Consider the following 23,535-nt stretch of genomic DNA (forward strand, 5'->3'; position numbering starts at 1 on the left):
TAACGAAAATCACGAAGGATATTGTTATTATTAGCATGAAATTGTATAGGGAAATTTGTTTAAAGTCAAATTTCCATAAGTCAGTTCATTCTTACCCAGGGAGCCCTTGCACTATGAAATTCAGCCAAATAACCTGAATCCAGTTAGATCCTTTGCAATAACACTGTTATTGTTGGATCTTGTTACAACATTTTAAAGTATTTAATTATTTTATTTAAATACTTTTTACATTCTTTTAATAGATTGAGATTTTTAGCATTTTTTACTAGTCTGAATTTCGGAAGTATTCATAGTTATTGACAGTTCTTTTTCAGTGTACTGAACCAGGGATTTATTGGGCCAAGACTATCTGACCTCCCCCTCTACGCGATATTTCAGAAGGACCTCTTCTTGTATAGAGTCTCATTGCTAAAGATCAGGCTAGTTTCTATGCTAGAATTGATGCTGCCTCACCTGCTGACTGTTTCTAGCATCTTTTGTCTGTTTGGGATTTCTGGCACTTGCAGACCTGTATTTTTTTTCTGATATTCATTCTTCCGCTAAATCCTCCTTAGGAAAATTCAGGAGGTGAGACAGAACTTTTTTTTAAATAGGTCAGAGCTGAGGCTGGCAACATTTTTATCACTGGAGGGAGGAGTGAATAAAAAAAACTGAGGACACTTTCAGCAATCAGGTTTTCATTTGAAAAAATTGCTTTCTTGTCTATCCTTCACAAGTTTGTACAATTATAAAATAGTTTTCACATGATAAAACCAAATGAAGCACTTATGAAAGGCAGTAACCCAGAAGTATATCATGGGAAGTGACTGAAAGCACTCGTGAAGAGGTAAAATTTGATGGGCAGGCTCTGAGGTCACTGGACAGTTTTTTTTCTTTGTCATCTACTGATCTTCTTCAGAGCAGATCAAATGGATACATGAAAATACACCCCAGGGTTTTTTAAAAACTATATATGCATGTGAAAACTCTGCAATATATTTGTTATGAATCAGCCTTACTCCCTTTTAGCAGAAAGACAACTTACCAAAATAAAACATTCCAAATCAAGCCAGAAGTATTATTTGAGAGTTGGAACCAGAACAGAATATGAAAAAGTATATCATTTTATATTCTTCCTCATTCATCTTTCACATAATTTAGAGATATGCAATAGAATTAAAACGAAAGAATTAACTACGACTTGATTTTGCAGTTTACACCAGCAAGTAGTGTTCAGTCTTTTGACAAATGAGACATCTAGCTGCATTTTGTAATTGTAAGGATCAACAAAGTTACTACAAACTCAAAATGAACTTTAATAATCTTTGTAGCTTCTATTTTTCAATCTTGAATCAAAATGAGATTGTTAACTAACATTAATAGTTATAAAATTATCATACTACAAAAATCAATGAAATCTTTTCAACTTAATATTATTTATATTTAGAATGGAATATTTTTTGAAAGGAGTTTCACTTCGTAGTACTTGGAAATCAACTCCATATTATTGGTGTATCAGCACCAAAAGACCCTACGTTGGAAACTATCTGAGGTCAGTGGGTCTTGTTTGTGTAGAACTTTGCAGTTTGAATGACATCTACCTTTAAAAGATCTAAGAGCTGAATCCTAATGCATTAAGTCAATACTGTTCCTCTTTCCTAAATACTCCAAATTTTCTTTAGGACCTGATATTGGAGGGCATATGGAAAGGATATTTCTTTCAATACGAGCAGAATTTTGTTCTAAATGTATATCAAGGTTGTCAATAGAATAAGGTTATAAACCACCATGATCTAACTGGTATACTTCTGCTCACCTCTGCTGATTGTAATTTTATTAGCAAAGAGGCATGAGAGGATACCATTGTGCTCTTGATTCACTCTCCGTGACTACATCTAGAATTGAATGGTACTGAATTTTGTAACTTTTTAGTACTCTAACATTTACTTTGTGTTGTACATGCCCAAGTGGTTAGGGCATTGGACTAGCGATCCGAAGGTCGTGGGTTCGAGCCTTGAACGAGGTAGCCTGTGTATCCTTGAGCAAGGCACTTAACCTCACAATGCTCCAGTCTACCCAGCTGAGAATGGGTACCGGCAAAAATGTTGGGGGTTAACCTCACGATAGACTGGCATCCTATCTCGTACTCTCAGTCACTTCACGCCATGGAAACTGGCATAAGCACCGGCCTGATGGGCCACAAGGCTTGTGACAGACTTTAAAAAAACAATTACTTTGCCCACAGTTTAATGATTGCGAACTAGGTTCAAAAGACAGGCTACTATTACATCTGGAAATGTGGATTGTGATAGGCACAAAATTAACTTTGTATTTGTCTAGATAAATAACAAAAACTATTTTTTTAAATTAATTCAATCATTCAAAATTAATTTTGTGAAAGACCACCTTAAACGTGTAAATTCTTGTTGTTATTTTTTTCCCTGTATTTTACTACACAAACAATTTGGAAACATTGCTTGGAGTGTATTTACTAATTTACACATTAATCATTGTTTGTGAAGTCATGAAAATACTAAAAAAAAATCCCTGCATTTACACCCTTCAGTTCTACCAACAGAAACAATTATGAGGTATTTGCTAATTTGGACGGGGAGACTTCTGCATAAGATTGAATCAACATCTGAAATGAAGAATGAATGTCATTGACTCCACTGATTCCACTATACAGTACTTTTCTTCCACCACCAGGTAGTGTGTGTAACAGTGGCATCCAAGACATTTATCTGCTGTTATTCATGTCTGGTGCCTTGAGCTTTCAACATAACTGTTTGTATTTTAGGAATAAATAATACATTAAAAATCTAGGGAGTTTTCTATATTCGTAAACTTTTCAAGGGAATTGGATTCTCTCTACGAAGAACAGGAGCAAATTCTGAAACGCACATAAAAGTTGCTGGTGAACGCAGCAGGCCAGGCAGCATCTCTAGGAAGAGGTGCAGTCGACGTTTCAGGCCGAGACCCTTCCTAGAGATGCTGCCTGGGAGTCCTGACGAAGGGTCTCAGCCTGAAACGACGACTGCAACTCTTCCTAGAGATGCTGCCTGGCCTGCTGCGTTCACCAGCAACTTTTATGTGTGTTGCTTGAATTTCCAGCATCTGCAGAATTCCTGTTGTTTGCAAATTCTGAAATATAGTCATACAGAATTCATTTTCAGTCAGAATGTTTGCATTGTTTGTTTACTGGTTGGGGCGTAGGTGATGTTTCAGGGAGTGGTCATGATGGAGTGGAGTGTAAGGTTAGGGATTGTAAATCATAGAGCCAGAGAGCACTACAGCACATAACCAGGCCCTTAAGCCATCTCGTTCATACCGAACTGTTATTCTCCATACCCCTCTCATCCATGCACTTCACCAAACTTCTCTTAAATGTAGCAACAGAACCTACATCCAAAGCTTCCACTGGCAACTCCTTCCACATTTGCACCGCCTGAGAGAAGTCCCTTTCAGGTTCCCCTTAAATATTTCACCTTTCTCCCTTAACCTCTGACCTTTAGTTCTAATCTCATCCAACCTCAGTGGAAAAAGTCTGCTTGCATTTACCTTATCTATACTTCTCACAATTTTGTGTATCTCTATTAAATCTCACCGCATTCTCCAAGGAAAAATGTCCTAACCTGTTCAATCTTTTCCCTTATGTCAGGTCCTCAAGTCTTGGCAACATCCTTGCAAATTTTCTTTGTACTCTTTCAATCTCAACGATTACTTTCCTGTAGGTATGCGATCAGAACTATACACAATATTCCAAATTTAGCCTCACTAAAGTCTTATACGACTTCAACATAATGTCCCAACTTCTGTACTTAGTACTCTGATTTATGAAAGCCAATGTGCCAGAGGCTTTCTTTATGACCCTACATACCTGTGGCACACCTTCAAGAAACAATGTCTCAATATTCCCAAGTCCCTCTGTTCCACTGCACTCCTCAGTATCCTACCTTTCACTCTGTAAGTCCCATCCTGGTTTGTCCTCTCAAAGTACAACACCCCACACTTGTCTATATTAAATTCCATCTGCCATTTTCAGCCCACTTTTCCTGATGCAAGCTTTGAAAACCTTCCTTGATGTACAGTACATCCAAAACCTTGATGTCATCTGCAAACTCGCTGATTCAGTTTAACACGTTATCATCCAAATCATTAACAACAGATCCAGCCCCGATCCTGTGGCACACTACTAGTCATAGGCCTCCAGTATGCCAATGTTGTAGCCAATTTACTATTTTATCTTATCTTGAATACTAAGCAACTTAACCTTCTGGACCAGACCCCATGTGGGACCGTCAAAGGCACTGCTAACATCTACGATGACAATTTCCATTGTCTTTCGACAACTTTCCTGGTAATCTCCTCAAAAAAATTGTATAAGACCTATAGCATTTGCAGACTACCATGCACAGAGACATGTTGAGTATCCCTGTCTATCTAAATACTTATATATCCTTTAACTTATAATACCTGCAATAATTTACCTAATACTGATGTCAGGCTCATCAGGAAGTAGTTTTGGGATTAATAAGGAAAAAAGTTGTGGGGAGGATAACCTGCTGGTGATTGGTGAGAGAAGTGTTGGGACTTATAGAAAAGATTAGTAGTCAGGGAGTAGGATCAGTAGTCGTGTGTGTCTTGAGGTCAGAGGATGTACAGATACAAGCACATGAACTAGAAGCAGCGGTAGGCTACTTTAACCCTCAAGTCTGTTCTGTCACTCAGTTGGATTGCAGCTTATCTGACTGAAACACTATTTCGACATTCTCGCCTTTTTCCAATCTCTTAACCCCTTGAAACCAACAATATATTTACTCATATATTTAAAGGCTCTGCTTTCACTACCCTTTGAGGAAGAGTGTTCAAAACACTCAGTCTACTGAGGAAACAACCATTCACCACATCTTTCTTAAACAGTCATCCTAGTTTCAGATTACCCCAGAGTTGGAAACAACCTTTCCAAATATCCCCTATCAAGATCCCCCAAAACTTTGAAACTTTTATGTTTCAACCGAGTTCCCTCTCCACCCCCAGAATGGTCAGTGCTCACAGGGGAAGTTCCAGTCACTGACGGGTAGGGAGATGTGTCACAGACTGTTTCTAATAAGTGGCCTCTGTAAACATTGGGCCAGGCATACATAACTGAAAATTACCAAAGTGGCAACTTGTGAGATGTCACCGATATAGAATTGCAAATCACTGTATGTAGTTTTCATATAGCAATCCCATGTCCAGACATGCGGCTTCAGATTAAATATAGAACCTTTGGTCACCTGCTGATGCTTGGTTGAAATATTCGTGCACCATTGCGTATAGCACTTTTTAAATTGAAAAACATTAAGTATTAAATCACTTTTGTAAACAACTATATTGTATAATGTAGAAGTACACTTTTCATGGTAGAGAGACAAGGAGAATTAAAGATAAATGCAGGTTATGCTGTATGAGCATTTTAGCTGTTGGTGCCAAGCTGGGGACTTTCCTATAGACAAGTACTTACCATGATTAGGGTAAAAATGACATTGAGCTGCATTTTGGAGAATCATGTCTGAGAAAAATACACTTACATAGAGACTGTTCACCATCAGCTACTTTCTGTATTTAGTTTTGTAAATGTACAGTAAATCTGCTCTTATCTATTCTATACGAAATAAACTAACAATAATGCGTCTATTGTGGTGATAAAATTTCAGCGGGTATATTTACGACAAGTAAAACCAGACTTCAGAAAGTTGTAAGTACCTGGCTGTGGTTGTGCCTTTCTGTGAAAATTAAAAAAGAACAATAAATTGTCATATTTTCATTACTTCTAGTGTTTTACTGTCATTAGTCTTCTAAAAAAAAGTAAAGTTTCTTAGTTCATTTATGGGATATGGATATTGCAGCGAGGTGAACCATTAATTGACCATGCCTAGCTATCCCCCTGGAACTGTGCATGTCCTCATGAATTAATGCAAACAACAGGGTGAAATTACACCTTCAGTGCCTTTAAAGAAGGGTTCCAGGATATTCATATAACAGTGAAGTAATAACAGTAATATATTTCCAAGTCAGAATGACATCTGATTTAGTGGGGAAATTGGTATAGCCATGCGCCTGATGATAGGTAGGAGGTTTCATTTGCTTTGGGGGAAGCTAGCAAAGAAATACTTGTCAGCTGCTGGTTTTAGTCTTGTAGATGGTATACTGAGCAGCAGTTCTAGAAAAATTAAATCTGTTTAAGTGATGTATGGAGGCCAATCAAATGAGTTGCTTTGCCCTCAATGATATTGGACATCCTGAGTGCCTTTGGTGATGCACTTATCCAGGTAAGTGGAGACTATATTTCTGATCACTGCTTTATAAGTAGTGGAAAGACTTTGGGAATAAGGGATTAAGTCACTTTTTCCAGAATATCTATCCTTTTGAATGGTTCTTGTCGGCATGGCATTTACGTGATTAGTCCACTTAAATTTCTGATTAATGGTGATCTCTAGAATGTTGTTGGTGAGTGTTTCAGAGATGATAACATTTTAAATGTTAATGAGAGATACTGAATATGGTCACTGCCTGGCACTTGTGTGGTAAGTACATTACTGACCACTTATAAAACAAGGACTTGAGTTGCTAAATCTGTTCCATCTATCATGGTGATGGAGTCACATGCCATCATTCAGAATGTGAAAACAGGATACCATCTCTTCAGGTGTTGTATGAACATCCTTCATTTATATGCTACTGTTGCAAGTGAATCTATGAAAAGCAGATTGATGAGAATAAGATAATCAAATTTTTCCTCATGTATTCCTTCTCTCACAACTGTTGTGAGCATAGTTTGGCTATTATGTCCTTCCGGATTTGGCTTGCTCAATCAATAGTGATTCTATGTTGCTCCAATGCATACATTATATTGTTTGCAGTTCAGACAGGAAAAGTAGCTTGACATGAGTTAAGTCTGTTTCAGTAATGTCTGAATGACATTGTGCAGTGGGTAAAGTTTTAATATTATTGACTCTAGAAGAGCTTCCTGCTGTATTTATGAGTTTCACTACTACATACCAGGAAGTGTGCAAGAAGAGTCCAGTCTAGGAGAGGGAATCAGGAATTGCAGAACATTAATGAGGCCAGGGTAATATAAAGTGAATAACAACAATAAGTGTGGTATTTTAAGAGATTTAATTTAGTGCAGCAAAGAAAAAATGAGATTGATGTATTCTATCTCACATAGCAAACAAAACTGTCACCACATCCTTCCTGTAGAATAGCAACTACTATTATTAATATAAAATACATAATAAAGTGCCAAAACCTAAATTGTCAGGTAAACACATGCAAACAAAGCACAGTAACACCGATAGACGTTGAGATACATGAATTTATTGAACAACACTGCCCCACAGTGGCGAATGCCTGACAATGGACCATGAACGAAATGAATGAAGTAGCACATAGCAACAAACCACAAAATGCTTCAATGATCACAAACAACTACAAAAGCCAACTAATGAAGCAGACTACTACAGCGATTTTTACCTGGAAGCTCAGTAATAGTCTTGACAGGGATACAAGCCTTAGCATCATCTCCTGTAACTATCTGTCCTAGTAAATAAGAAAAGTTATTTGCACAGACAGGATCAAATTTTTAAAGACCTTTATAATTTTCATGTGGTACTTGTTTCTTCTTCAGGAAATTCATTACAGGAAAAACTTCATAACAGTGTAGTATAGCTCAGTGTTAAAAATATGAGGAACTAATCTAAAAGACAGATTAACCATCACTGATGAAAACCAGAAACATTATAGTTCAACACTTAAAAAAATCAGTTCTCTCTCCATCATAATAGTGAGGGTCAGGTTATATCTCCCTGGAAACATCATAACAGAATCTAGCCCAGTGGAAGTTCTCACACACAAACCTCTTTCCAGGTTAGCAAACAGACACAAAAGCCTGACAGATTCTTTCCTGTATCCAAGAGGCTCAATTTTAAACCCTAAATCCAAACAAGTTCACTCAACTCAGAAGTAAACCAGCAATCAAATTAATTCCAATCTTCCTAGAACAATAAATTACTGGATTTTAGATATTAATTCCATTTCTCCACAGAAGCATCCTGCCTTGTTGAACATTTCTAGCATTTTCTGTTTTAAAGTCACACTGGGAACTATATTTACTTATTAAATTACCAGGTCAGCTAGACAAGAAATACTTGCAGGCATTTGACAGCAATAGCATCTCAGTCAAATGTGATTCTGTCACTAAAGCCTCAAACAGGCTACTGGATAGCACAGCCTTTCCATTCTAAGTACCAGGACTGCCTTTTCACCATGTAATCACTCAGACTCAAATTGTCACTGTGTCACTACTAGTCTATAAGAGCCAGCTTCTTAGATTATTAACTCCTTCAGCCTTCAGTTGAGCCAACTTTAATATTTTCAATTTCAATCTTTTGTAGCTTCATAATCTAAGACTTAATTCTATTGCATTGCTGTTATTCATCCTGTTGGTTATTCAACTAAACATATACTTAAGTAACTGGAAATGTGATCTATAAGTTCTATGACTCACTCACTGCTTTAGCCCTGTTTGTTTGATGATGAAATTCAATAAAAAAATAAATTACAAAAAAAAGAGGTGCATTTTCTTCCAACTGAATGCCTTAAAGGAATTTACATGCACGCTTCCAATAAACAAGAGCACAAGAAACGGAGCAGAATTAGGCCACCTGGCTCCTCAGACCTCACCAGTATGATCATGGCTGATCGTTGGCAATACCTTTTCAATGCTAGCTCCATAATATTTTCTATCCCCCAATCTTTCAGAAATTTATTCATTTCCACTTAATTACCCTCAGTCATCTAGCATCCTCAACCCTGAGATCAGAAGAAATGTCTTGAAAAGATAATCCTATGCATCTCAGTTTTAAATGACTTGCCCCTTATTTCATAACCATATCCACTTTCCCACTAATGGAAGCATCTTAACATTTACACAGTCATGTCACTGCAGAATCTTACATGCTTAAATAAAATTGCTCCACATTCCTCTAAACTCTAAAGAATACAGGTCTAACTTTTGTATCGATTCATGTTAGGCCAGTACTCTCATCCCATAAGACCATAAGATATAGGAGCAGAGGTAGGCTATTTGGCCCATTGAGTCTACTCCGCCATTCAATCATGGGCTGATCTAATTCTTCCAGTCATCCTCACTTCCCTGCCTTCTCCCCATACCCTTTAATCAAGAACCTATCTATCTCTGCCTTATATGCACCCAATGACTTGGCCTCCACAGCTGCCCATGACAACAAATTCCACAGATTTACCACCCTCTGACTAAAGTAATTTCTCTGCATTTCTGTTCCAAGTGGACATCCTTCAATCCTGAAGTTGTGTCCTCTTGTCCTAGACTCCCCTACCATGGGAAATAACTTTGCCATATCTAATCTGTTCAGGCCTTTTAACATTCGGAATGTTTCTATGAGATACCCCCCCCCCCCATTCTCCTGAACTCCAGGGAATATAGCCCAGGAGCTGCCAGACATTACTCATACGGTAACCCTTTTGGAATCATTCTCATGAGTCTTCTCTGAACCCTCTCCAATGTCAGTATATCCTTCCTAAAATAAGGAGCCCAAAACTGCACACAATACTCCAAGTGTGGATTCATGAGTGCCTTATAGAGCCTCAACATCACATCCCTGCTGTTATATTCTATACCTCTAGAAATGAATGTCAACATTGCATTCGCCTTCTTTACCTGGAAGTTAACCTTTAGGGTATCCTGCACAAAGACTCCCAAGTCCCTTTGCATCTCAGCATTTTGAATTCTCTGCCCATCTAACTAATATTTCTTCCACCGAAGTGCATGACCATACACTTTCCAACATCATATTTCATTTGCTACTTCTTTGCCCATTCCCCTAAACTATCTAAACCTCTCTGCAGGCTCTTTGTTTCTGCAACACTACCCGCTCCTCCACCTAGCATTGTATCATTGGCAAATTTAGCCACAAATCCATTAATCCCATAGTCCAAATCACTGACATACATTGTAAAAAGCAGTGGTCCCAACACTGACTTCTGTGGAACTCCACTGCTAACTGGCAGCCAGCCGGAATGGGATCTCTTTATTCCCACTCTCCGTTTTCTGCCAATCAGCCAATGCTCCACCCATGCGAGTAACTCCCCTGTAGTTCCATGGGCTCTTATCTTGCTAAGCAGAATCATGCTAAGTCTTATGATTCTCTTTTGGATTGCCTCCAGTGCTAGCATATCTTTTCTTAAACTAAGGGACCAAAACATTTCACTCTACCATATTACCTTCCTCATATTAAGTTCTATTTACTCAGATGAAGGGTCTCAGTGTGAAATGTTGACTGTCCATTTCCCTCATCAGATGTTGTCTGACCTGCTGAGTTCTCAAGCAGTTTGCTTTCCCCTCCAGATTCAGGCATCTGCAGCCTCTTGCTTCCCTACTTGCTAAGACTTTGTGCACTCAGGCAACCCATCTATACCTTGTTGCAAAGTCTGAATGACCTCATCTAAGCGTTTCTCCACCCACCCACCTATTTTCACATTGTTAGCAAATTTAGATGTCCTGCATCTGTCTCCTCTTCCAAGTTATAAAATCACGCAGCACAGAAATAGACCCATTTTGCCCATTTCTTTGAAGCTGATCATGTTTCCCAGATATACTGATCCCATTTGCCTGCATTATACCTGCACCTCTCTATGCCTTTTTTTTAATCCTTTTAATGCTTTTTAAACACAACCTCTGTGTGAAAACCTTGCCCTTCATACCTACTTTAATTGTCTCCCTCTCACCTTAAACCTTGTTCCATATCCCCTGCTCTCCAGTTGAGGCAATATCCTGGTGAGTCTCTTTGGCACTCTCTCTCTAATGCTTCAAGATCTTTTGTATTATTAATAAATAATACGTAATAGAAGGCCAGAATTGATCCTTTGGGCATTCCTTCCTTCCAGACCAAAAAAGACCAATTTATTCTGTCACACTCTTCAATATAACAGAGTTTACAACTGGAGTCAGCACACTTCCCCTCATGCCTACTGGCCTTAATGTGCACAAGTCTTTATGTGGAAACCTTACTGAATGCCTTCCAGAGGATCCAATGTACCACATCTACTCTATCAACTCTGCTTGTAATATCATCAAAACATTCCAGCAAATTTTTCAAACATGATTTCCTCTTCATAAAGCAATGTTGATTGAGCCTTACTGTATTCAGTTTTTTTTCCTAAAGGAAGAGCTATTTCTTCCATGATTATGGACTTCTTTTATTCTTCTCAATAACTGGCCTACAGTTCCCTGCTGACACTGTTCTTGAACTCTGAGTTTTGAAAAACTTCAACCAATTGCTTTTCTATCCGCACAACCACTTCCTTTAAAGCCCATCAGATGCAGGTCATCAGGTCTTGGCAACCTGTCTGCCTTTAGTCCCAAAAGCTTTTGCAATACATTGTCCCTCAGATATGATCCATTATTATTTGTTCTCTCTGATTTGAAACTAGTCCATCTGTTTTCTTTGGGATATTTGCAGTGCCCCACACCGATTGATTTAAATTTCTGCATTTTCCTTGTTTTCCATTATTCCCATTTACCTTATCTACCTTCTTTTAGTATATTCATAACGTTTGATGTTTGTTACTTACCAGTTTACTCTCACTAGCAATTTTCTTCCTTATTAACTTATTACTATTCTGCTGCTGGTTTCTGAAAAAATTCCCAGTCCTCATTATATATTCAAGTATTTGAATTAATATTTTTCTTAACCTTCTTTGTTAGTCATCTTTCTTACTCAGTTGCCCTTTCTGATTAGGTTGGGTTTCTGCTGAGAAGGATGAAATAAATATCCACTGCCTGATCCCTTAGTTATGTTCCCAGTCTGTTCCAGACAAATTTTGCCTTTGTCCTTGTAATTGCCCTTATTTAAGTTGAGGATGCTAACTTTGGATTTGAGGCATTCACCCTCAAACTGTAGAAGTTATGAACCAGTTATTTGATGTAGGATATTTGGTATGCATAAATAAGAATGTCACTAGTAAAATCTGATGGTTCTGGAAAAAATAAATTGATACTCATTTCTCAAATCAACTAGAGGGTGTTTGTCCAATCTAAGCCCATCAGCCCATAAACCCATACACCAATACAAGGTTCATATCCCTCTATTCCCTGGCCGTTCATTTGCCTGGCTAAATGCTTCTTAAATATTACTATTGTAGCTGCTTCTACCACCTCCCCTGGTAGTGTATTCCAGGCAACAGCCACTCTGTATAAAAAAAATTGCCTCACAAATCTTTACACTTCCCCTCTCTCACCTTAAACCATACTTTGTACTGTAACACTTCCATTTGTTGTTACATCAACAGTAACTACACTTCAAAAATATTTAATGGGCAATAAAGTTTCCTGCAGCTTTCTAAGGTTGTGAGATGCACTATAAATGTAAGTTTTCATTTAGTCCTGTCTAGTGTCTTATTACAATAGTTCCTTTTTGCCCTTAAATGCCCTCTCTTTGCTTTGATACTTTTTAAAAACTGCTACAATTGTATTTATTCAAATAAATGATCACCAATCTGAAATGTTAATTTCAACCTCTCTATTGATTAGTGTCTCACTCCTATTCAAGAATTGATTATTTCTTTATTGATTCTCGTCTTATTTCTTCGGTGATTAAATGTGATTATGACTCTATAACCATTTCGGATCATGCTCCACTTAAGCTTTCTATTAAAATTCAGGCCAATACACAAAATAATAGACAATGGCATCTTAATTCGTTGTTGCTTCAGGACTCGGACTTTGTTAACTTTATGAATGAACAGATTGATCTTTTTTTTTACAATTAACTATACAGAGGATATTTCTGTGAACATTCTTTGGGATACTTTTAAAGCTTATATTCGTGGTCAGATTATCTCGTATTCTGCTGCTTTGAGGAAGAAGCTGAAGCAGGAGGAGTTGGTAATCGTGGACAAGATTAAGGCAATTGATAAGAAATATGTTATAGCTCCTTCTGAGGAGTTATATAAACAAAGAACTGAACTTCAAATGGAACACAGTTTATTACTTCTGTCCTCGATTGTAAACCAATTAAAGAAAACAAGAAGTGAATTTTATGTACACAGTGACAAAATTGGCAAACTATTGGCTAATCAACTGAAGTCTAATTATGCTAAATCTCAAATTAATCAGATTTATAACCAAAATGACCGACTGATACTTGACCATGTGGGGATTAATCAAACTTTCTGTGATTTTTATTCTTCCTTATATCAATCAGAGTCTCCTCGAGATTCTAAATATATGAATGATTTTTTAGATAATCTAGACTTCCCTGAGATTTCACAGGATATGTCTTCTATGTTAGATACTCCCATTACTATGGATGAGATTAAGAATGTTATTTTCTCTATGAATTTGGGGAAAGCTCCTGGCCCTGATGGGTTTACCGTAGAATTTTATAAATGTTTCGCATCTTCATTAATCTCTTGGCTCTGTAGGGTTTTTGAGGCTTCATTAAAACTTGGTAAACTTCCCGAATCTTTCAATAGAGCATCAATTTCTCTAATATTAAAGAAGGATAAAGATCCTGCTCAATGTGCATCTTATAGACCAATATCCTTATTAAATGTTGATTCTAAAGTTTTTTCTAAGTTATTAGCAAATAGATTAGAAAAAGTACTTTCTTTTATTATTTCGGAAGACCAAACGGGTTTTATTAAAGGTCATTACTCTTTTTATAACATTCGCACACTGTTAAATATTGTTTATACCCCCTCACAAAATGTTCCTAAGTGTGTTATCTCTTTAGATGCTGAGAAAGCTTTTGATAGAGTAGAATGGCCTTATTTATTTAAGGTGCTTGAAATGTTTAATTTTAGCTCGAAATTTATATCCTGGATTAATTGTTATATCATTCTCCTGTGGCCTCGGTCCGTACTAAATCTTTAAGCTCACCTTTTTCCCCTCTTTTTCCAGGTACTCGACAAGGGTGTCCTCTTAGTCCTTTATTATTTGATATTGCATTAGAACCTCTTGCAATTGCCATTCGAGAATCTCCAAATATTACTGGGATAACTCGGGGCTGAAGGTCCCATAAAATATCACTCTATGCTGATGACTTACTTTTATATATTTCTAATCCCCAAAAATCCATCCCTGCTGTTTTAGAGCTATTAGCACAATTTGGTCTTTTTTCAGGTTATAAATTAAATCTTAGTAAGAGTGAACTTTTCCCGATTAATAAACAACTTCCCTTATATCATAACTTTCCTTTTAAATTGATTAATAATTATTTTTCATATCTTGGGATTAAAATTACTTGTAAATATAAAGATTTATTTAAGATTAACTTTTTACCCTTAATTGACCATATTATTCAACTTTCATCTAAATGGTTTCCTTTATATTTAACTTTGATTGGTCGTATTAATGCAGTTAAGATGTTTTTTTTGCCAAAATTTTTATATATATTTCAGGCATTACCAATTTTTGTTCCAAAATCTTTTTTTGATAAAGTTGACTCCAAAATTTCTTCATTTATTTGGCAAAATAAAAACCCGAGACTGGGTAAAATACATTTACAGAAAGCTAAGAGAGATGGAGGCTTAGCATTACCTAACTTTAGATTTTATTATTGGGCAATTAATATTCGACATATGAAATTTTGGTTACTTGACCAGGATATACTATCCATTCCTAAATGGGTAGCATTGGAATTACAATCTGTTCAGGGCTATACACTTGGCTCTATTTTAGGTTCCTCTCTTCCTTTTGATTTGAAATGCCTTAAACAGGTGTCTAACCCGATAGTTAAATATACCTTACGTATTTGGTTTCAATTCAGAAAATTTTTTGATCTTAACCAATTTGGGCTAGTGATTCCTATTTTAGGTAACATATTTTTTCCTCCCTCTTTTACGGATCGTGCTTTTCAAATTTGGAAGACTAAGGGTATTTCACGGTTCTTGGATTTATTTTTAGATGGTTCCCTCATGTCTTTTGAACAATTATCTAATAAATATAATTTATCAAGAATACATTTTTTTAGTTATCTACAAGTTAGAAATTTCCTAAGTACTATACTTTCTTCCTTTCCAATGCTTCCTCCTACATACATTTTAGATACTATAATTAACCTTAATCCATGTCAGAAAGGTGCATCGGCTATTATTTATAATATTATTATGAAACTTAGGAAAGCTCTATTTGATAAGATTAGGTCAGATTGGGAACAAGAATTGGGATCTATTATTTCCGTGGATGACTGGGGGCAGATTTTACAATTAGTCAATACTTCCTCTATCTGTGCTAAACATTCCCTAATTCAATTTAAAGTTGTTCATAGAGCACATATGTCCAAAGATAAATTAGCTCGCTTTTATTCTCATATTAATCCTTTTTGTGATAGATGTCCGGGGCAGATAGCTTCTTTAACTCATATGTTTTGGTCTTGTCCTACTCTGGAAACTTTTTGGAGAGACATTTTTAATATTATTTCCAAGGTATTGAATATAGATATCTCTCCTCACCCTATTACTGCTATCTTTGGACTACCTAAAATTTCCAGTAATCTTTCTCCTTCAGCCCATAGAATGATTGCATTTCTTACTTTAATGGTGAAAAGATGTATCTTACAACATTGGAAAGAGCTTAATGCTCCAACTACCTTTTTTTGGTTTTCTTAGACGATATTATGCTTGAATTTGGAGAAAATTAGAAGCAATCTTTATGACTCTTCATTTAAATTTGAACAGACCTGGAGATCTTTTATTCAATATTTTCATTTAATGTAATATATACCCTTCTTGTTTTTTTTACTGTTTTTAATGGAGGTCGGGATTGAGGACGTGATTTTAAGTTTTTTAACTCTGTTTGGTTTCAAGTTAGCCCATTGCTTTGCTTTGCTTTGAGTTAGTTGCACAGTGGGTTTTTTTTTGGGTTTTTTTTTTCCTTTTCTCTATTGATATATATAAAAATTAGTATACTATTATGTTACCTTGGTACGTTATGTTTAAATTACATTGTTTGTATTTTTTTTGGTATTAATATCTCCTGTAATTTTATTATATTCTAACAGTGTATTAGTGCCTATATGGCTTACCTTTTTGTATACTTATTCAATAAAAAGATTTAAAAAGAAAGAAGATTAGTGTCTCCAACAATTTCTGTTTGTACGCTGATTTTCAGCACCCACTGTATTCTGGTTTTATGATTAAACACATATCTGTTCTTTCCAGTAGACCATAATGTTAACAAAGAAGTATTTAAATGGTTCACTCACCAAGTCAGAGTTAAAAACATATTCAAATTCCAATTGGATTGCTTTTGTGTAAAACCTGTGTGGATTCAGGGGGCCAAAAGGCCTCCTTCCACATTGTAATCGTTCTGTGACTCAGATAGATAGTGCCATTTACAGCCATTGAGTCGAGCTGTTGAAAATGTTTAAAATTTACTCATTTCTGAAACTGTTTTGTTCAGGTAGTACTATCTGGTAGTTTTGCTATTATGAACTTAAATTTGACAATAGGACTCCAAAGCATACCAAGGCAGGAGAAATCTCTGAATTTTCCAAACAAAAAAATGGCTGTTGGATTGTTGTAAAATCACAGCTAGCTCACTGACGTCAGTTAGGGTTGGTGAAGGTAAATGATCAAGTAAGATTTTCCTTTTCATTCTGACTAATTGCTCAGTGTTGGCGAGACATGCTGATGCTTTACGGGCAGCACATTAAACTATTAACTACACTATTAATTTTGCTTTTTCTGGACTACGATCACTGCAATCTACAGCCTGTAATTTTCCTTGGAGAAGTGTGCTTTTAAACTGTCTGTATGACCTGGCATTTTTGCGGTATCCCGAAGGATCTAGTGAACTGGACTCTTGAGAGTGTCTTTGTTGGAGTGGATTTGGAGCTGGATTGAAGCGGTGGAGTCCAGGCCTGAGAGAGAGAGAGAGAAACATTAACCAATGTTTGGCCACTGCTGGAGTGGACTTGGGACCAGATTGAAGCGGTGAGGCCTGGGCCCAACAGCAAAAAACAAACAGATGTGTGGGCAATTTAAGAGCAGAGCGAGATTAAGAGATCAAGGTGCTAAGGCCGAAGGTGAAAGCAAATCAGCGTACAACTCACTACTCCGTGAGGTTTACTCGCCTTAGTGCTGAACTGGCTCTGTGGCTGTGGACTCACTTTCGGGGATTCTGCAGATCATGTTCTGTGTACTATTTGTTTATTTTTTTATTGTTTGCACTATTTATTCCCCCCTTCCCCCACACTGGGTGTTTGACAGCCCTTATTGTGTAGGGGTTTTTATGGGTTGCCTGCAAGACAGAATATCAAGGTTGTATATACTATACATACTTCGATAATAAATGTAGTTTAGTTTTTCCTGCCTCTAGTGTTAAAATTAATTGGTTTGTAGTTCACTAGACATGTTATCTCCCTTTATCTGAATTGTTAATTATCTGCCAATCTTTCAGCACTACACCTTAAGTTCTTTTAATACATACAATGGTTCCTTTGCCAGCTACTTAGTTGTGCCAAACTGTTACCAGTGGTTAATAAGAGTGGTCTCTTATGTACCTTCTCAATGCAACTGAAGATTGGCTACAAATGCAAATTTGCCAGTGACGTCCACATACTGAGAATCATTTAAAAACACATCCGATAACTCTCATTTTCATTGAACATGTGGCATGCTTTTTTTCTTTCAACACTGAGTGATTTTGAAGAATCAAATGGAAGCTTCTTGCCTGAATTACCAATATTAAAGCTTGATTCATCTAACCCAGAACTTGAGGAAGATATTGGTGCTTCTTTTGTGAAAAGCATTATGCATAAATGTCTTTGATATATTTTGTTCGAAAATTTGAAAAAAAAACAACATAGACCTGAGGCACCAGCTACTGTATATGTTTCATTTAGAATTAAAATGCAGAGAACGCATTTAATGGTTTATTTGCCCTGAGCTCCAGAATGTGTTTTTTTTTATTTTCAGAAAATTAAATAGTTATAAACCCTTTAGTTTTCTCTCAACTGCACTTAATTTTAATCAAACCAATTTCATTGTGAACGCCTAAAGTAGGAATGTTAAATGCCAGAAAGATAGTGTTCCACGAAGTATTCACATCCACACACTGGAGTAACTACAACTGGCAATACTTAATTCAATAAATATAAAGTAATGGTTATATGATCATTATTATTTCATACGTTACATTTGGAGTTATCCATAGTCATTTCTAGGCCAATAAAGAAATGAAATGTCTCTTCTTAGCTCAAACAGCAATAGAACAGTAAATTAGAAGTTAGTTAATTACAATAAAACAAATGCTACATTAAAAAGAAAATGTATGATTTTATGCAAGTCTGACTACTAATCACTTTGGTTCCTTTACGTTTCATTGCCTACAGGCTGAAGGCTTTTTCTTCCAAATCATTTTAAAATGTATCGTTTTCCTGCAGTTCCATCTTCAAATTATTTATTGTTTACTGTAGTAACTGGTACAAGTTTCATTATTATTCTGTAAATTTACTTTCTGTTTAGGATCAAAAAACTTCAGTCAAAGAAGTTTGAGATAAGCTGCACATTTACTATAAAGCCGGATTGCCATTCCACAGGCATGACATTGAATCCTACCAATGATTTGGAAAGATTATTATCAAATCTCTATTTTACAATTGTAGTTGAACTCCTAATAGTTTGAAAGTGCTTTTTTAAATCATTTTGTGAGTTCATACATGGGGTTATTGCAGATGAAGATGTATAAATTTATCAATCCTCTTTATAAAAATGATCACTGAAAAGTCTTTGGTAGTGATCATGATCTAGTACCATCTGATGCTTATAAAAGAGATCTAAAAGAAGGGTGTAAAGGAAATTTTCTACAGTAAGAACACAATTAACTTCACAATTAAACCTCAGCATATCAAACACCATTCTCTAAGAATGTCTAGAGAAACTCAAACTCTTTAGTTTAGAATAGAGGTCTTTGAGACATTACCTTATTATAAGAGACATGAAGGGTTGCAATTGCTGGCAATCTGAATCAAAAGTCATGGGCTACTATAACTACATATGGAGAATTCCCAAAAGGGAATCTCACACTGCATTGATATGACACCACAAATGTGAATCCATAGAACTAACTAAATTTACGATACTGCAGGAATCCATTTAGCTTAATAGGTTTATGTTAGCAAAAAATAAAAACTGCCTAATATCACTTCCCAGCTCTTGGCTCATAGCTCCGGCACATCAAGTGTTCATCTTGGTGCATTTTAAACCAATAAATATTTTTGCCTCCACTGTCTTTTTAGACAGAGTACCAGATATCAAAAGCCTAGTGGGCAAAGAGTAAACTCTGTTTAACAAAGTGTTCAATGTAAATTCTTAATTTTAAAAAATGGCCAAACCTAAGGTAAGCATTTAGAGAATGTGATTTTCAATTTTCAAGGAGCATTGTATAATAAACACTGTTAGAACTCTGGCTATACCCGTTGGTTCTGGTCTGCCAGCTGTGTCTCAAAATACTAAATAGCAAATGAACCCTCAGACAACAAGACAACGGTGTAAAGAATTATTTATTTACTGTATCACTAAGGTATTTTAGAATCTGATATATCATTGATTACCTTTGCTAAGTTGTACAGGCATACTTTCAGATTTCATCATTCGCTGTTGTTGTTGATGTTGATGGGTGTGTTCCACCATTACTTTTTGAGAAGATGGTAGGGGTGAAGGACTGCTGCTGTAGTTTATCCCAACATTTTGGAAACTGCTGGTACCTCCAACTAAGATAGCTGGATTTATCAGCCTCCGTCCGAAGTTCATTAAGCTGCTGGACACCTTATTGATGTTGAGAGGAGCAACCTTTGCCCCAGCACTGAAAAAAAAATTGAAGGATGCACTCTTAATATATTCCTTTATCAACTTAACGGCATCAGCAATCAATCTGAGAACTATTATATCCAAAGTATCAGGTGAAATTGCTAAAAACATTAATCTATGAACAAATACATTTTTGAGATGAATTTTAGGGATAACTTCTTTACATAGGTTATGGTCAAAATGTGGAAATCTTTTATGTAGAAATATTTAGAGATATTCAGAGGGTCAAAAGCTTTTGTTCACTAGTGCAGTAATATTGGCTACTACACTTCCATTGCATGGCCACCCCGTCGTAGTGGTCATCTCCCTTCAATGGTGAACCAATTGTCTCCGCTGCCAGAGCAGTTAATTTTGTTATTTATCCCCAACAGTATATGACAGGAAAAAAATCACTTTGACTAACTTCATCTACTATTGACTGCAGATCAATGCCCCTGAAATTGCTGTAGTCTAATCTGCTCTTTTACCTCTGTACATGTATGGAATAATGCCTCAGCACCACTGTTGGAAAATAGATTTATTAACGCGACATGGGAGGAAATCAAGCTGTATAGAGGAATCAAAATGTCTAAAAGGAATATAGATAGTTTAAGCTAATGGGCAGAAATTCATCAGGAAAAATTCAATGTGGGAAAACACAAGTTCAGGAAGAATAGAAATGTAGATTTTTTTAAATAGTGGGGCTATAACATGTTGCTGTTTAGTGGATGCAGGCATCTTCATCTACAAAACTCAGAACATATATGTCTTACCATTCTCATATAGGCTTTTGAGGAGGCCTGATAAGGTGAAACTGAGACAATGTTTTTCCCTTGTGAAGGGATCTAGAACTAGGATGGATTTTAGACCTCATCTCCACATTCCTGTTTACTCCCAGGATGTACATAATTCTGTCTCAAAATTATTCAAAGTCGCAGGTTCCACCTTCCTTTCAAAAGAATCAAACTTCACAGAGATAAGAAAACTCATCCATCTCAAACAGGTAACATCTTACCTTAAAACAGTGTCCCTTCTAGTTTTAAATTCGCCTGCAAGAATAAATATCCTTTTCATAGAACATAGAATAGTACAGCAAAGTACAGGCCCTTCGGCCCACATTGTTATGCCGACCCTCAAACCCTGCCTCCCATATAACCCCCCACCTTAAATTCCTCCATATACCTGTCTAGTAGTCTCTTGAATTTCACTAGCGTATCTGCTTCCACCACTGACTCAGGCAGTGCATTCCACGCACCAACCACTCTCAGAGTAAAAAACCTTCCTCTGATATCCCCCTTGAACTTCCCACCCCTTACATTAAAGCCATGTCCCCTTGTGTTGAGCAATGGTGCCCTGGGGAAGAGGCGCTGGCTGTCCACTCTATCTATTCCTCTTAATATCTTACATACCTCTATCATGTCTCCTCTCATCCTCCTCTCTCCAAAGAGTAAAGCCCTAGCTCCTTAATCTCTGATCATAATCCATACTCTCTAAACCAGGCAGCATCCTGGTAAATCTCCTCTGTACCCTTTCCAATGCTTCCACATCCTTCCTATAGTGAGGCGACCAGAACTGGACACAGTACTCCAAGTGTGGCCTAGCCAGAGTTTTATAGAGCTGCATCATTACCTCGCGACTCTTAAACTCTATCCCTCAACTTATGAAAGCTAACACCCCATAAGCTTTCTTAACTACCCTTTCTACCTGTGAGGCAACTTTCAAGGATCTGTGGACATGTACCCCCAGATCCCTGTGCTCCTCCACAGTACCAAGTATCCTGCCATTTACTTTGTACTCTACCTTGGACTTTGTCCTTCCAAAGTGTACCCCCTCACACTTCTCCAGGTTGAACTCCATCTGCCACTTCTCAGCCCACTTCTGCAACCTATCAATGTCTCTCTGCAATCTTCGACAATCCTCTACACTATCTACAACACCACCAACCTTTGTGTTGTCTGCAAACTTGTCAACCCACCCTTCTAACCCCACATCCATTTTCATTTCCACCCCTTAGGTTCACACATACTTAGTGTAATAGACTCTCATTCTAAACTCAAGTGGACACAAGTCTGCCCAAACTTTCCTCAAAAGACACCTTCCCATTCCAGTTTTCATTCTATATCCTTACAATAGTTTTCATTCTTCACTACATTGGTATAAGAGGTAACCACTAAGAGCTGGTGAGAGCCAAATGGGTTCTTCTTCTTCTTCTTCTTCTTCTGAATATCAATGGTGGTTGGCAGTCATTACTGTCACCAACTGGACTGGAGTGTGGGGTAGAGAGTTGGGAAATAAAACCCCTACTAGTTCTTTATCAAATGAAAACTAAATTACCCCCAAAAGCCCTATAGATTGTAAATAATGAAGACAATATTGTGAATTAAAGTCACATCCATAACTTAATAAAGTTTTTAAATGAAAATTATCAACCCTCAAAGATAGTAATGCAGCCTGCATTTGCTTTCTTTCAACATTATATGTTTCACATTGTAAAAAAGTGTGTTCAGCAGTTTCATAATGATAATAAAACCTACATATGCCAGAGTGATATTTTCCAACAAGATATACTAAATGGGTTTTTGCTGCTGTTATCATGTGATGCTATGTTGGTCCCTTTACAGTCATGTCAAGTAGGGCTTTTCATCTCTCTTGATAGCTGTTTATTCTGTCATATTAGCTCATATCCTGACAGAAACACATAATGGCCACTTTATTAGGTGCACTGTACACCTGCTCATTAATGTAACTATCTAATCAGCCAATCATGTGGCTGTGACTCAATGTATAAAGACATGCAGCATTGGTTGAGACGTTCAGTTGTTGTTCAGGCTAAACATGAGAATGGAAAAGAAATGTGATCCAAGTGACTTGACCATGAAGTAATTCTTGGTGCCAGACAGGGTGGTTTGAATATCTCAAAACCAAACAGCAGCAGAAAACCACACAAGGTTCCTGTCCTGTACCTATTAACGTGACCACTGAGGGTAGAATATGGTTGTATTTTGCCTTTATATACCAAGTATCTTAACAATGACACAGTTGGAACACCGATCGTTTCTACCACCAAAAATGTCACTTCAACTGTGGTAGCATCTGAAAGCAATTTGAGTTCAAGCTTGCTTTTTCCTTCCTGACAGTAAGTTAGACTTCCCTGATTGGATATCTGAGGAGACTTTTTTTCCCCGTTTTCAGAGCTACACAAATGATTTTCTAAGTTGTCACACATGCTGCTGAAGACCTCAACATTTGTAACTGATGCTAACAGGTATTTATTATAGAGGAATCTATTTATTTCTAATAGTGTAAAGAAGCAGAATCACCATGGCATGTTATTGTTCCAGCTATCTTATAATAGCCATTCTATCAAATAATAGCATAGTGTTGATTTCAATGGAAGGTCACCCAGAAATGCTTCAATAATTTTCCTTATTATTTATGGGAGCATTACAATGGTCAATTTTGCAGGGATTCTCTATTCAAAATAGGAAAATGAATAGGATCTAAGTCTCAAAATATAGTTCTACATCATATTAGTAACGTCAACAATTAAATATATTTCAGAAACACAGGTACGCGCAAACAAATGTAAATCATCAGCAAAATTCATTCTAGGTTTCTAGATACACTTCCACATGCAAAATCTTAAATGAGATGATTGCAAACAGACTAATCAATCACCAC

General features: G+C 36.7%; 1 protein-coding gene across 3 annotated transcripts in view; it reads right to left on the reverse strand.

The window, feature by feature from the left end:
* Positions 1 to 23,535, reverse strand: part of tbc1d5 (TBC1 domain family, member 5) — a 482,783-nt gene that overhangs the window by 69,119 nt on the left and 390,129 nt on the right. For 2 of the 3 annotated variants that reach the window (XM_072253653.1, XM_072253652.1), the window contains 2 exons: positions 19,620 to 19,870; positions 7,498 to 7,563 (listed from right to left, as the gene is read on the reverse strand). In XM_072253653.1, the coding sequence (XP_072109754.1) occupies positions 7,498 to 7,563; positions 19,620 to 19,870 (317 nt within the window). The remainder of the gene's footprint in view (positions 1 to 7,497; positions 7,564 to 19,619; positions 19,871 to 23,535) is intronic. The other variant, XM_072253654.1, reaches the window with a different exon arrangement.

Source organism: Mobula birostris, chromosome 3 (assembly GCF_030028105.1).
Source record: "Mobula birostris isolate sMobBir1 chromosome 3, sMobBir1.hap1, whole genome shotgun sequence".
NCBI lineage: Eukaryota > Metazoa > Chordata > Chondrichthyes > Myliobatiformes > Myliobatidae > Mobula > Mobula birostris.